The 16024-nt window shown below is 41.7% G+C and overlaps 1 protein-coding gene across 3 annotated transcripts in view; it reads right to left on the reverse strand.

The window, feature by feature from the left end:
• Window positions 1-5225: 5225 nt before the first annotated feature.
• Window positions 5226-16024, reverse strand: part of RAMP3 (receptor activity modifying protein 3) — a 65466-nt gene continuing 54667 nt past the window's right edge. For all 3 annotated transcript variants that reach the window (XM_076330733.1, XM_076330735.1, XM_076330734.1), the window contains one exon: window positions 5226-6397. In XM_076330733.1, coding sequence (XP_076186848.1) covers window positions 6142-6397 — 256 coding nt within the window. In that variant the 3' untranslated portion in view covers window positions 5226-6141. The remainder of the gene's footprint in view (window positions 6398-16024) is intronic.

Here is a 16024-nt window from a genome sequence, read left to right on the forward strand (position 1 = left end):
GCAGCAGCAGGAACACAGGCCAAGCAGTCCCTGTTTCCTGAAGAGTGAGAACTTGAAGAATGAGCATCCGTACCGACCACACACAAAAGACGACGACGACGAAGAAGAACAAGACGACGACGAAGAAGATGACCACGAAGAAGAAGATGATGACGAAGAAAAAGAAGAAGAAGAAGAAGAAGAAGAAAAAGACAATGACAAAGAAGAAGACAACGACAACAAAGAAGAAGAAGATGACAAGGAAGACAAAGACAAAGATGAAGATGACGACAAAGAAGACGAGGAAAAAGACGACGATGATGACGATGATGATGAAGAAGAAGACAACGACGACGACGAAGAAGATGACCACGAAGAAGAAGAAGACAACGAAATCAACGACGAAGATGAAGAAAACGACGATGATGAAGAAGACAACGACGATGACGAAGAATACGACGACGAAGAAGAAGATGATGACGAAGAAGAAGAAGAAGAAGAAGAAGAAGAAAAAGACAATGACAAAGAAGAAGACAACGACAACAAAGAAGAAGAAGATGACAAGGAAGACAAAGACAAAGATGAAGATGACGACAAAGAAGACGAGGAAAAAGACGACGATGATGACGATGATGACGAAGATGATGACGAAGACAACGAAAAAGACGAGACGATGATGAAGAAGACGATGATGAAGAAGATGACGAAGATGACGAAGAAGAATAAGATGACGATGAAGAAGACGCCGACGAAGAAGACGCCGATGAAGAAGACAACGCGAAGAGGCAGAAGAAGCAGAAGCAGAAGACGACGACGATGATGAAGAAGACAACGATGAAGAAGAAAACGATGAAGAAGAAGCAGAAGAAGCAGAAGAAGAAGACAACGACGAAGAAGATGACGATGAAGATGACAACGACGATGAAGAAGATGACGACAACCACGACGACGACGAAGAAGACGACAACGATGATGATGACGAAGAAGAAGGTAGGAGGAGGAGGAGGAGAAGGAGGAGGAGGAGGAGGAGAAGGAGGAGGAGGAGGAGGAGAAGGAGGAGGAGAAGGAGGAGAAGAAGGAGAAGGAAAAGGAGGAGGAGAAGGAGGAGGAGAAGGAGGAGGAGAAGGAGAAGGAGAAGGAGAAGGAGAAGGAGAAGGAGAAGGAGAAGGAGAAGGAGAAGGAGAAGGAGAAGGAGAAGGAGAAGGAGAAGGAGAAGGAGAAGGAGAAGAGGTGTGTGGTACCGCAGGGTATTTTCCAAAGTATGACACATATTGATGACAAGTATAGTTTTTGCCTTCCAAAACTTGCTCTGCTCTGCTTCTTGGCCAGTGGTGCACGAAAAGCGCTCTCGTGCCTGCCCTGCGCTTGCAATGCGTGCAGGGAGAGCTGGAAAGTGGCAGCTCCGGATGGGGCAGCAAGCCTGGAGCCCTTCCAAGCACAGGCTGTTTTGCACAAGCAAGAACCCCTGGGGAAATGGAGCCAAGGGGAGAGCAGAGCTCGCTCCCGCTCCAAACTTGCAATGGGCAAGAGAGCCAGAGAGAGCCAGGGCACGAGTGGCGCCTTGGAGGTGCAAGAGCAGCAGGCAAGGACTGAGCCAAAAGGGTCCAGAGGAGCCCTGACAAGGGGCTGTGCTCAGTGCTACAGAGGAAAAGCAGCAAACCCCGGGGGCCACCCTGGGGGCCCGCCCTGGGAGTCTAGAAAGCTTCCTCCCCCCGGACGCGGGGCACAAGGGCCACCTTTGTGGAGCACGAGCAGCAGGCACCTAGCCAAAATGGCCCAAAGGAGCCCTGGCAAGGGACCGAGCTCAGTGATGCAGAGGAAGGCAAAAAACCCCCGGGGACACTTGCTAGCCCACCGTGGGGGAAAAAAAGCCTTCCTCCCCCCAGCTGTAGGGCACAAGAGGCCATCTTCCTGGTGCATGAGCAGCAGGCAGGAACCTCGCCAAAATGGACCGGAGGAGCCCTGACAAGTGGTCATGCTCAATGCTGCAGAGGAAGGCAAAAAACCCCCGGGGACCAGTGCCAATCTGCCCCGGGGGAAAATTCCTTCCTGACCCCAGAGCTGGCGATCGGCTGTTCCCTGAGCATGCGAGCAAGACCTGCCTCCTCGTCCCACAGGCTGGTCATGCCTCCCAGGAGATGCCCAAGCCCTATTCTCCCTCAACCTGGCACCATCTCAGGGGCTTCCGAGAGTGGCCAAATGCCCCCAGCCTGATGGCCCTTGGGGGCAAGAATCCTTCCCACGCCTGGCAGGGCACCAGTGGCTGCTCCAAAGCACTGGGACCCCTGGCAATACCTGCGCATCCCATTTCTTACAGCTGCTGCCCCTGGCTCCACAGGGGATGAGGATGGCGAGCTCTGCAGTGCTCCTCAAGAAGGCATTCCCTTGGTCTTGCCTCTGCTATCCGGCTGAAAAGAATTTCCGTCCCTCAGATGAGCTTTGAAGGTGGCCCTGCCAGGAGCTGGCCTTGCAGCGGGGAACCTCCAGCAGCCTCGTCCAGCCTCCTCCGGTCTTCCTCCCTCAGCACCCTCCAAGTAATTCCACCGCCTCCTCAAGGACTTCCTCTCAGATGTCTTTGGGCTGCCCCCGGGCCAGCTCTGGCAGCGGGACACGGGAGGATGCTCCCTCTTATGCTGCCCCGGGGCATTGTGACTGCTGCGTTGCCGGGTGGTGGCACTGTGACATGGCGGTGATGAGGGCCCCCCCATGCGCAGCCCCGCCCACAGCCCCTCCACCCAGCATCCTTTGGAGGAAGGCCTTTGGGGTGCTGGCCCGGAGGCAGTCCCTGTGCCCAGGAGGCCCAGGGGGCTGTCCCTGCCCTTGGTGGCCATGCACTGGGCACAGTTGCTGGCGTCCCTGTAAATTCATCTGGATGTTCAGACTATGTAAATAAGTGCATTTATATCATAGACATTCATTTAGTTGTGGTGATACCAGTGGTGAAAGAGTTTTTGGTTCCCTCTGCATGAACTTTGCAGAAACATAGAGAGCATGCAGGATTTCCTCACCATTCCTTACCAATGTACCAAGTGACATTTGCTACTACCCTGCTTATGGTGAGGTCGTCTTGGAAAAAGTCCCAAATGCTTTTGTGTTCTTGACCATCTTTTTCCTTGCACTTCAGTAGCTCTTTTTCTCCTTTGGCCTTCACCCTTGGTATCTTTCTTGAAAGTGATGGCAGCCCTCTCAGCCTTTGTCTTGCTCTTGCTAGTCATTGTCTTCTTCTGTCAACTCTTTTCAGAGTTGACAGCATAGTCAACTATAGTTCCATTATACCCCATGGAAACACACACTTTCCCAGTTGTTCCTGAATGCAAAAAATCCCACAACTCACAGGAATTAAACAATGTCAGCTAGCTGCTTAGCAAGCCTGTCACTTCTCTTCTGGCCTAAGTATTGCTTGGGATCAACCACTGTTCCAATTCTAGGCGGGATTTTAAACCAGTTATTTTCTTTCTGCTTGAATCTCTGCCTATTTTCCTCTGAGATTCTGTTGTAACCTAGAATTAATTCTCAATTACAAAACGAGCCAGATTCTTGGTCCCAGATATGATTTTCTTGGCAATGGAAACAGGCTTTGGGGGAAAGGTAGCAAGCTCCATGCAGTAGAAAATAATCACTAATTCTCACTAACACATAGTAGAAGTTCTGTCAAAAGATCCAACAGTTACATTCTGGTTCCCGATTAATGTACACAGCTGTTAAGAACTGGACACCGTGGTTGCTTTTTTCCTTAAAAGACTATAAATGTTTCTCCAGATTTAACCACTGAGGCCGCATTAAATTAGCAGTGTCATCTCCCACACACTGTTTCAACTTCTCTGCCCTTCTATCAAGTATATAAAAAAAAATAGTGGAAGATCATACTTTGGATGGGGAAGACACACAAAAAAGATTAAATTTTCACATCCAAAGCAAACAGCAGCGACAGAATCCTTCCCCCTCCCCCACAGCACATGAAGGAAAATCCACTATCTTTTATTCTTTGAATCTTACATTTCTTAAAGTCTTTGAAAAGTTCACACTAGATTTTATTTTCAAATTAAACAGAATCTTTTTAAACATGGCATTTGTTTAAAGACCACAATACACATCTAGCAGTATGACGTCATCAAGGTGACAGTTTCTTCTCCATTTAGTACCCAGGCCAATCTGTTTTATGTTGAATAAGCTGGCTGATCTCTCTCAGATGACCTGTTGATCAGGTGAACACAGTTTCATATGAGCCAGAATTGGTCACGAATTTGCACCAAAGATGGCAATTAGGTTGAAATGAACATGTTTTTGAAAAAGTAAAAATTTTTGCTATGTGGCTTCCAAACTAAAATTTTGAAACTTGCTTTGAAGCTTGTTGAAATTTAAAGTAAAATTAGGATTAAAATGAAACTCTATGCAGAAAATTAAATTATTTGGTTTTGGCCACACAAAATACTTAACCAATCTTTTGGATCAAATTAATGGGTTGTTTTTTCACTTCACCACTAGTTTTGGTGGACCAAAACATTTTAATGCAGAAATAATAGTTAAGTAGAAAACTAAACCAAAATCCTTAGTACCTACATCATTCTTCTTTTACAAAGAGAAATTTTCTGCTAGCATCTAGAGAATGAAAAAGTATCATTGGAAAAAGACACAGTAAACACCTTAGAAAATGAATCATTCTAACATCAGGGTAATGAAAAAACAAGCCGGTGCCTTCAACCCTTGTGAAAGGATGTGAAAACAAACCAGTACAGCTACAGGTGTTCTTTATCTATCTACGTATAAGCAATTCCAGTAAAGGGGGCACTTCTAATTTGATTCAAGCCTGGAAACGCTTCTTATACACACAGACCTAAATCTCAAACACTGGGCCAGAATCTTAAAGGAGAAAATCTAACTAGCAGAGATATGAAACACCATTACTTAGCCATTCAACCTGTATTTTATTTGTGTGCATAAGGTATGGAAAAATGAAGAGTCAGTTGTAGCAGATATTGCTCACTTATAATAGAAGAGCATTTGACTGAAAGGCATTTTGTGAGATGACAGAAAAGAAAAGTTTACAACACAAACATAGACATTTTATTTTGGGCATATGATCTTTATTTAAACTGTTACATAGGAATAGCTTTATAGAATAAGATTTCTGTTTCTCTTTCCTCCTATGTCTGTTCCAAGCTTTGATGTTCATAGTTTAGTTCCCACACTCTTCACAGGATGAAGAATTATTTATGTACAAAATTATACTCTGAAAGGCACCTCAATCAACATGACACCTTTATATTTATTTGTAGGATATCACTTGCACAAACTGAAGTGAGAGCAGGGAGTATACAGTGAACACAAGTCATCAAGAATAATAGTTATAAAAGAAGAAAAATAAAGAGTGGCATACGAAAGTTTCTTCATTACTCCTTAGTATATTTATAATCAACCAATTTCCTCTCACATTTTCCAGCTCTGTAAAACATGACCTGTATATCTTCCCAGAGTTTGTAAGCCATACAATTCCAAGTAGCCATGGTTAAAGGCATTTAATAAACTATTTTATAACATGGCGTGATAATTTCCCCATGGGGATAGTCACCGGACACATAAATTGTTCCTTTGCCAGGACAACACTTCCAGTTCTTGATAATGATGTTTTTGACTAGCTTCCAGGAAAAGCTGCCACTTGGTTACATCCATGTTCGGTTCCTTTGCCAGTGATCTTCTATCCAAGTCACAAAGTTCACAGATAAAAACCTCAAGTGTCCTGCACAAAAACTCAAGAGATACCATCTCCCCCGCAGTCAATGTTACACCATGCGTACATACACTCACATACAGTTTTGCAAAACTTAGTTTACCAACCAGCTTTACCCATGGGAAAGTAACTTTACTGCTTTTGCAGCTCAGGGGTCCATTTGCCTGGGGACTCTTCTGTTTCTGGGAGCTGCCTGTGAATTCCATGATGATGAGGCCCGATGGAAGTAGAGAGCTTTGTACCAGCAACACCGATGGCCAAGCTCAGCAGCAGTGACTTGCTCTTTGTTCACAGGAGCATTGTGTCTGTCTCAGTATCTCACAGGTTCCATTTTAGCAGATCTGAAATCTTTATGGCGAGTTTCTCCCTTCGTCCTCCTTTCTTAGTGTTTTTGGAAGAAGGAAATGGAGAAAAAAAAAGCCCAGAAGAACAACTTAGACCAGGATATCACTTCTCTTGCTGCACCATACAACCAGTGTTATCATGGCACATGTCAGCATGACTGGGATCAAGATCAGAGTTGTGAGAATTTCATCCGGTGGATCTTCCCAGTGAACCTTTTCTGAAGTACAGTTTGAAAAGAATTGTTTATGAATTCCAGTGATAAAGCCCTCTGCGAGGGGGTTTGGCCAAAAACAACTCGCGTTGTTGGCTTCACGTTCTGTGCACTGGGTAAAGTTGTCATAATACCTAGGACAAGAAGAAAATGAAGAGAAGTTTAAATAGAACACATATGTGTATTACACTTAGAGAAAACTATATAGGTTGCCATATAGAATCCGTAAGAGTGGGTCTATCACATAGATGCTCCTGAAGGACCTTTAATGGAAGCTGTGGATACCAAATACTACACAGTGAGCCAGAAGGAGAACTGACTCACACGTACTCATACAACTGAGAGATTTCATGTGAAATCCTGAGATCCCAGATGGACAGTGGTCAAAACCCTGTCTTTGGGTGCTGTTACTACAGCCAGGACCTCCTAATGCCACTTAAGTAGAATTAGAACCCACTCACTACAGACATCTACAGTACCTTTAAAAAACATACACACAAATGAGCCAAGAACAGGACATTTTAAGAAAAATATGGATAATTCATGCCTCATCTGTCACTGGACATGATGTTGTGATGCTGGGACCAAGCCACAACATACATTACTGTCTAAGAATTTCAGTTCTGTTGTACTCTCAGGCAGTAAGAAGATAATGGGAAAATAAACACACAGAAAGTTAGCTTTTGACAACCTTTATCTTTTCCCCAACTCCAGCAAATGCCCAGCGGGGGGAAAAAAAAAAGAAAAAATCATTCCTAATGACACATGTTTGCAATGCTCATGAAAGATTGGGAACCCCTTGTAATGCCTAACACTTGATTTCAACACAGCATGTGCTGAAATTTACCTGTCCAGGGATAACATACTTATGAGAATTGGCTACCCCTCAGGAAAAAAAAAGGAAACAATAAGCCTAAATGAGTAATCGGATGGGTTTTGTGGTGTTATCATAAGCCAAAGAAATTCAGGAAGCGAATGGCGTTTGGGGACGGAGATCGGAAATTAAGAAGACGAAGACTGTCTGGTCAGTACATGAATAGGGCAAGAAATAAGGAAGCTGAATTATTGTCTGTTGCATTTTTAAGTATTTCTTTCAGTCCTGCGTGACTCAATAAACTCACTTCAAAGGGAAATTAAAAATAGAAAGGAGAGATACGAGAAACCACATGACACCTCAAGGGATAGCATCCTGCACTATTATCTGAAGGCCCTACCCTCCCTTTCAGTATGTATAAATATGGTAACTCCTGATGAATAACTTGTTCTGACATTAAGTACCACAGGGGACTAATGCTGACTCAGTCCTTTGCTGTGTAGTAGTGGAGGACAGACATTCAGTGTTTGGGTCAAGACTGAAGTCCATTGTCTATTGCCTGTCTGTCAGGGGAAATGTCTGCCTGCCCATGCTACAAGCACATAGGTTGAGAATACAGGCTGCAGAGCATTTACGTTCTCAGGGCTGTGTTCACAGAAGAAGAAAAAGCCTCACAGAAAGGTCCTTCTGCAGTCTCCTCACAGTTCTCATTCTCAGGGAGTTTGAGCTGATGCTGCTTTATTCATAAGCAAAAACACTGGATGATCTGACAAGTCCACACCCAGATGCTCTGGCACGCAGATGCATATATGCACAATGTATGTGTATTTTAAGCAAAGTAACTAGAAAGGAAGCTTTTGTGACAACGTCAGCAGCTGCAGGGAAACAACAGGAAATAAGCTAAAAATAAAATACAAATATTAGCTGTTTGTTATTTTAATAGTGTCATTCTTCCATGCGACCCAGTAGCTTCCATTCTTTATGTCCTTGGACTAAATTAGAAGCTAAAGATGTCTAGCTGAATAAGGGAGAGACAGTCCCAGAGGACCTGAATAATAATACATCTAAAGGCATGCTTACAAGGTTCGACAGACCTTGCAGAGATGGCAGAGCTAGTTGCCCAGACAGGTCAGTGCTCCGTCTAGCACAGACACCAGGCAGGGCTCCAGAGAGCGTCGGGCTCTGCTCTGGCCCTGCTCTGGGCCATGCTCTGGTGAGCAAGCTTGTCCCATCAATGGCTGCTTCAGCTCCCCGCTGCAGCTGCCACAGCCGCTGCAATTTGCCCATCTGTTCATGCAGAATAACAAAAACAACAATAAATCCTGGTGACCTTTCTTTTTTCCTTTTTTTTTCCCCTGGGTGTGAAATCCTATACGAAGTTCACTGTTCTTCCAAGAATTCTGTAGACTTTTTTCATAAGTGTTAGATGGTGTAAACAAAAACATTTCCACTGATTTTGCATTTCAAGTACAACATAACTAGAAAAATCTGGTTAAATGTTGCCAAAAGGCCAGATAAAAGTAATTAGGGTTATATTGTATTTGAAAGACCGAATCCCTAAGAGCCAAAATAGAATAAAAATGTTATCTTAATAGTTTGAATTCCTTACAATTTTCCCTTAATACCCTCTCCCTCAAAAAAAAAGCTACCTGCACTATAACTGTTTTTTCACACAATCATGAAATGTAGGTAAGAAAAAATCTCAACTATTTGAGAATTACATGTCTGCCAGTAAAGCTCAATTCACTTAAACATTTATGTAATTTAGTAATTTAGAGTTTATGCAGTGCAACATAAAGTTCACATTAAAAAAAAAAATCCTCTGCATGGTATTGTGTAACAGCTGCCTCAGAAGGGAGCGACTGAATCCTCATTACTACAGCATGGGCATTTTGTAGTTGATCAATTGGTTTGCAAGTTGTTGGGCTTTTTTAAGAGAGAGGTAGGGGTTAATAGATATTTAATTCTAATTCGATTCTCCTATGCTTAATTCTCTTATGCCTTATGTAATTTTCTTTATTCAAATGATAAAGGCTAGAGTAGGAAACCTTTTCATTCTGTATAATAAAATGCCTATCACAAAGACGCGCTGGCCTCTGACCGGAGGTACTTCAACACAAATGCATAAAAATTACATACTTTGTGAAAGGAAAGAACGAGAAATGACATCTTCTACTTATTCCCAGAACAAGTAATTGGAGAGCAGTACAGTAGCACAAGCTCCTTCACCTCTCAGATTATAAGGAGGTGTGGGAAGGTTATTAGTCTCCATGCTGAGTCACATTTTCATCTCTTTCAGGCTAGCTATAAGGACCCTAGTTAGGTAATACTCAGAAAAGGTGTATTCACTGGGAGCCAGGTCACAAGCTTTGTGATCAGTGGGCTGAAAAATTAATGTATCTGTGAGTTTCAACTCAGTTCAGTAGGCCAGTACTGAAAAACAAGAACTAAGCATAGTCTGAGCACCAAAATTCATATAAAGATATGCTTTCCCCTGATACGCTCAGGAGAATCATTGTAAGTTTTATTGAGGAACCAACTACTTGGTCACACTGCATCTTTCAGAGAACATGAAAAATACTTAATTCATCTTTGGAGCAATCTCTGAGCTGTAACACATTTGTCTTGAAGGACAATTTTCAATATTCTAGAACAATACTTCATTTTCAGAGCACAAACAGTTTTTCTTCTGTACTTTATGTTTCCACTAAAACAGATAATAACAATCGTGTGGTTAGTTTTTGTAAAAACTGTGGAAAATTACATTTTGTGAGTTATTTTACCCATAAGAAAACATATTTTTATATGTTTTTATATATACCTATAACCAAGAACCTGGACAATAGGCAGTTATTATCAGGAATGCTAGTGCACGTTTGCCTTCACGGGACAGTGTTTCATGGAGTGCCCACTCAAACTATTTAAAGAGACAGCTGGAAGTATTACATCTCACCCATCTCAGGGTAGCCAGATGCCTACCACTCAGGGCACTGCTCAGTCTAAGTAGGGGCTTGAATCTTATCCATAGTTTCCCACATCCCCAGGGAGGAATGTGGTAAATTCTTGTTCTTTCTTCCTCAACATCCCTGCACAGAAAAACTGCAGAGACGATTGGTTTACAAACACAAAAAAAAATACAACTCCCTCCTCCAAATTTTCATGAGACCAAGAAAACAAATAGATTGTTTCATTAAGAGTTCTAACAAATGAGCACTTTCCAAAGAAAAATCATTCTTTCAAAAAAGCCCAAACAATTCTCAAAATGCAGAGTACCATATATCATGTTACTGAAGACAAACTTCTGAAGGCATTTGCTGGCTGCAGCCAGTAGACCCACCCGCAGTTCCAGTAAGAGAATTTTGCCACCTCTCCAGCACTCATGGATAGACCACCCCAGAGACACTCTGCACACAAGCAGTCAGGGATGTTTTGCCATTGCTTAATGAGATGGGTCAGGAATTAAAAAACAAAACAATCACTGCACTTTCACTATCCCATTTTACATAAATCAGTTTCATGATTAGTGATATAATTATGGAAGGGTACAGCAGGGTACATACATTACAAGTTAATTTTGTTATTTTGAGTCCACTAAGTATTCAGAAAATACAGGGAAAATTCCCTCTAGCATAAACAAGTTTTGATGTAAATCAGGTAATAGATACTCAAGGGACACACACTCCTTCTGCTAATCTACAATCCTGGACAGGAATCTAGAGGTACTGCTCCAGGATACTACAAGTTATGTGGTGTATTTTAATAAAGATGTTTAATAGAGACTCTTTTTTTTTCCCCCAGATGGTTCAACCAAGAAATTTCTTCATACATAGCCATATATTAAATTAAGAGTTCAAAGTAAATCATCATCCTTGTAACCTTCAGACTGGGTAGTCTGGAATGAGAAATGCTGAATTAATAATAATTATAAATATCATATGATGAGAAAGGCTCTTCTTACAGCATTTCCAGATGAAGTGGAGGCAGGAAGTACCAAACAACCTCACTGAAAAAAAGCCTATTCTTGTGTGATATGCAGACAGATTCTATAGAATTTAAGGGTGTAACAGTCTGGATGAACTTCAAATAAGGATCCAAACCTTAAGATGATTATCTCCTGAGGTTTCACCATCACATTAAAAGGAAAGCTTTAGTTTTATAATCAGCTATGAGCCTACAAATACGGTGGAATATTTCTGAGCTTTTTTCATTCAACATCTCTCCAAACAGATTTGTGTCTGTATCTCACCATTCCTTTAATCACGTATCTCCTGCCAAGAGGCGCATTCTCACAGACACACTTCTACCTCCCCAATCAGATCAGATCTGCTGTTGTGCATCTCCAACATAGAATTCAGCCAGAAGAAAATAATGCACTACAAAACATAAGGAAGGAAATGAATGTGGGGGGAAAATAAAGGCAAAAAAACCCTTGCTGGTTTAATGACAACATTATAAAGTATAGTTTACTCTCATGCCACTAAATAATGGGCATTGTGACAGTTTTACTCACTTGGGTTGAAAATAATAAATACATTCTGCTGTCCTTTGAAATAATTACAGATCTCCACCCTTGGCTTCACATCAACAGCTGTATGGAAAATGAAAAACGGTTGAATAAACCTAACTGAAAACCCTAAAATGCACAACTATTACTAAATTGTTTTTAATTTGCTAAAGATACAGCAAGAAAATGTAAATATAAAGAGCAACTGTAGATGTAAGCAGTAGTTTATACACCTAATACCCACCTTCAATGAGCAACAGAAACTACTACATTAAGGAAACGTAGAACAAGGAGGGAAATGTAGCCTGACACCAGGTACTATGTTATAAAGATGAAAAATTTAGTAGCACTGGAATTTTACCAAGCCAGAAGCTTCTACTAGCAAGTGGGCTTTGCCTTCCACCACTCCTGCACTATATTTAATGATTACTTAGTTGTAAACTCAGCCCATTTTTGGGGAACACCAGTTCAGAGAGGAAGTATTCTCTGAAGCGATCACTACACCATGTCTATAGGAGCCAGTCCCATAACTCCCTTGAATTAGACAAAAATCAAAAGAGTAAGCAAAGGAAAATCCTAATCCCACAAAAATTTAAGCATATGTATCCAACTTCTTATATGCACCACACCTCCTAAGCAGCCATTGCCATCAGTGATGATGTGTGGAAAAAGACGTACTTAATATACTGAAGAGCCTGCACTGGGTCTCAGATGCTGTCAGCCACCTCACGAATTCCCACCTCTCCAGCCGAGAGAGAAACAGAGACATAGGGAATGCACGGTGGAGGGCACAGGAAAATGCATGATGCAAGAGCAGCATGTGGACCTGGCATCCTGCAATCCAAACGCTGAAATGCTCTGCAAATGTCTGGCTTGCAGATGTTCATTGATGTACTGTATCTTTCAGATAAGAGTTTGTTTTGCTCCTTAGAGATGATTACAACATTGCAGTGTCACTGCTCTATGCAGTGATCTGGCTCAAGAGCTGTGGCTTTAATATCGTTTGTCTAAACCATTATTTACTATGCTATTGCATGAACAACGAATTATGTCAGAATACATTTCTTAATCATGAACTCATCAGGGACAAACTGAACTACTCCAAAGCAATCCTTCCTGAGCTATCTTTCAGAGTAGCAATGAAGAAATACGTGCTATTTTAGTGATGAACATGAATTCTCCTGGAAGTTGCCACGTTGAGGCAAATCCCTTCACCAGTTTGACACAACAGATATTAAGCCGCTATGTTAATTAACACACACATTGGACTCTTTGCATTTCTGGCTTAAAATTGTACATTTCTTCATCGTAAGAATAGGGTCATCTGTGACTTGCTGCTTTTAAATCATCACTGCTCAGTTTCTAAAGATGACTTGAATTACAACTTTGATGACAGAGCAGCTGATAGAGACCACAGTTACAACCGCAGCTCATTTCTGCGTTAAGCTCCTGAGACACAGCAAAGTTGCTTGTTAACAAGTTCCTTGCTAAACAGATGTCCCCAGGTTTGCAGCAGCAACACTGCTATCTCAATTCAGAATGAGCTTAACATGAAACAGTGCAAACAGGACTGAGGATTTGGTACTATTTTAGGAAGCCTGATGCCTGCTCTTTGCCCTGGTCCAACACCAGCAGCTATTGTAGTAACACGGACATTTGATGGAAAACAGAGAGAATGGCAAGGGGGAAAGAAGGGCCATTTGTTATTCACTGAAAGCTGAAAGAAAGCAGAGTAATTTTTAAAACAGACTTTAGTGCTGTGAGCTAAAAAAGACACCTCCAATTCCCAAACCTTGAGAAGAAAGCTTAACCACAAAATGGTATTAGGAAAGAGAATAAGACTGTATGTGTAAGAGAAAGAGGATTAATTAAAAATGTACCTTTTTACTATATTGTACCCTTCATTTTAGAAAACTGTGATATTACAGCTAATGAAGATAACAACAATTCTGATGTATTTTCTCACTTTTCCTCTTTTTTCTGTCTTGTGTGAAGGGTTGTTTGGGACATATTTGTTTTTTTAATATTTTGTGCTTAATTTTATTTTATGAGCAGAGCTTAAGCGTGTAGTGTGGGTCTGGAGGGACATGAGCCCTTATGAGATCTACAGCAATTGTTTAGAGACAGATTTTTAAAACTAGTGAAATCCCTAAAGACAGTCACTAAAAGCCCTTGAAATTATGCATGTTATTTGTAATTTCAGCTACAATTACTCCAAAAGTATTTGGGAATTCAGGTCGTATCACCAAAAACCAAGGGCGCTTTAACTTGGCACAGATGACAAGGTTTCTACACTCTGCTGTATTCCTCCTCCTCCAGCACCACAATATGCACTCTTCACGAATCAGTTTCTGAACCATCATGCTGTACAGCACGACGCTGGAGCACCACAAGGAACTGTGGAGGTTTGTCATGCAGATGCTCATGAAAAAGAGGTGTTGCCAACCCAATCTGCACGTGCTCATCAGTTAGACATCTCTGTTCCTTATTTGTCCCTCTGTAAAATGAGGCTAACGAAGCATTGTCCAACCTCACAAAAATACTGTGTAATAAAAGACAATATGGTCTCTGATGACTACCTTAATAGGGACCATATGTGTCATATACAAATAGTTGGCACCCAGTTTAAATGTCCAAAAGGTTCCCAAGTATATTACAACAATCCCTGTATTATTTGATTGATAGCCTTTTAAGTGTTAAAATGAAGCCCACAGTAGCTGTATCTGTTTCTCATTCTGAATCCTGTTTGCTGTGCTGCTCAAACTGTACGTAGCAGGTTAAACAAAGCAAAGAAAGCCTTCCCTTTACAATTTCTGCTATGAAAGAGCCAGAAAATGTGACATATTTTCCATATCACTTCACAACATCTGTACTCAAAAACTCACGCATGTAAGTATCCCTGCAGTGACAGTGAGAGACCAGATACCACTGAAAAATGAATAAACAAATAAAACCAGTGTGGATAACTGTACGGTTTTGGTTTCAAAGTCAGAGAGCAGTTACGAAATGCTAGCTAAAATAAAACAATTTCTAAATAAGGAATGGTAACACAAAAAAAGCGTGCAAGATTACTATTTCAGACACTGACTTCTATACGCAAACAGTTTAGTGGTTTGTATTTTTAACTAATGGATATAGGCAAAAAAAATATTGCTAATAATGCCTATGTGTCATCTAATACCTTTCGTTCATTAATTTGCAAAGGAAGCAAATGTCCTCATTGTTTTCTAGATGAGAAAACTCAAACATAGTACGGAATCACAATTTGCCCAGAGCAGAGTAGTTCATGCCAGAACTGGGAATAGAGCATGGGTCTCCTGGGCTCAGGATGAGGCTCTAGATACAACCCACACTGCTTACAAGGACTCTGATTCTTATCCTGCAACTGGGGTACTGAAAACCACCCTCTCCTTGTGAAATCTCCACTGTTTGAGCTACGTACATACACACACACACAGAGCATGACTTACATATGACTGTCTGTTTTTTAAGAGAAAGCGGAGCTCCAGAAAAGCTCAGTCTTTGGGGATTACTTGGACAACAGAGCACCAGGTCTTCCAGAACCTGACAGAGGGGAATGGAAGGATGCCCTGAACTTCTTTCTGCTCTTTCCTCTGCACCTGACTGACATACACAGGAAAGGAAAATGCTGTCCACACTGAACTCAGGGACAGAAAACAAAGCACAAAGTTACACATGAGCAATTATCTCAGAATATACACAAAATTGCAACAGCCTGAAGGAGATCCATGAGTGACTGACACCCGAGCTGCTCATTTGCAAATAAGGAATATATGAACTACCATCTTTAATTCAAAGTATAAAAGACACCCTGTACCTCAGTCCTGAGCACATGCAAGACGCTCTGCTCCTAGAGAGTTCATGCAAGCTTTGATATAAATTCCAGTTTCATTTATGTTACTGAAGACTGCAACACAGTTCCCACGTTAAGGGGAACTCAGTTACAAACTAATTCTGCATAGTTATCCACCTCCTCTCTCCCTTTGTTTCCACAAAAAGCAAACCTCAGCACACAGGCCAGATGAGACCCCCAACATGCTTCATCAGAGGCCTAATAACGGGCTATCAGAAGAGAAAGCTTCTGGAGCATTGCACAGCAAGTGAACCACACCACAATACCAGAAATCAGACAAAAAAGGAGGTGGGACTCATTACATCTTGCTTTCATCTCGCTTCATTCCCCTGCAAATGCATCAAGTTTGTATTTTTCACCCGAAGACCAAACCCCTGCCTACATTCAACAAATGGCCTGCCAATTTTAAGTTCTGCACAGATCCTGCAAAGCTCACTGAAAGAAATTTATGTTACATAGACTTGCATTTCCTGACAACTGAAATCATACTTTTGAGACATGCTGCAATTAAGACCATAAAGGTGAAGAGGTAAAACAGATTTAAGAATTCACAATACTTTTGTGACTAC

Source organism: Aptenodytes patagonicus, chromosome 2, assembly GCF_965638725.1.
Source record: "Aptenodytes patagonicus chromosome 2, bAptPat1.pri.cur, whole genome shotgun sequence".
Classification (NCBI taxonomy): Eukaryota; Metazoa; Chordata; class Aves; order Sphenisciformes; family Spheniscidae; genus Aptenodytes; species Aptenodytes patagonicus.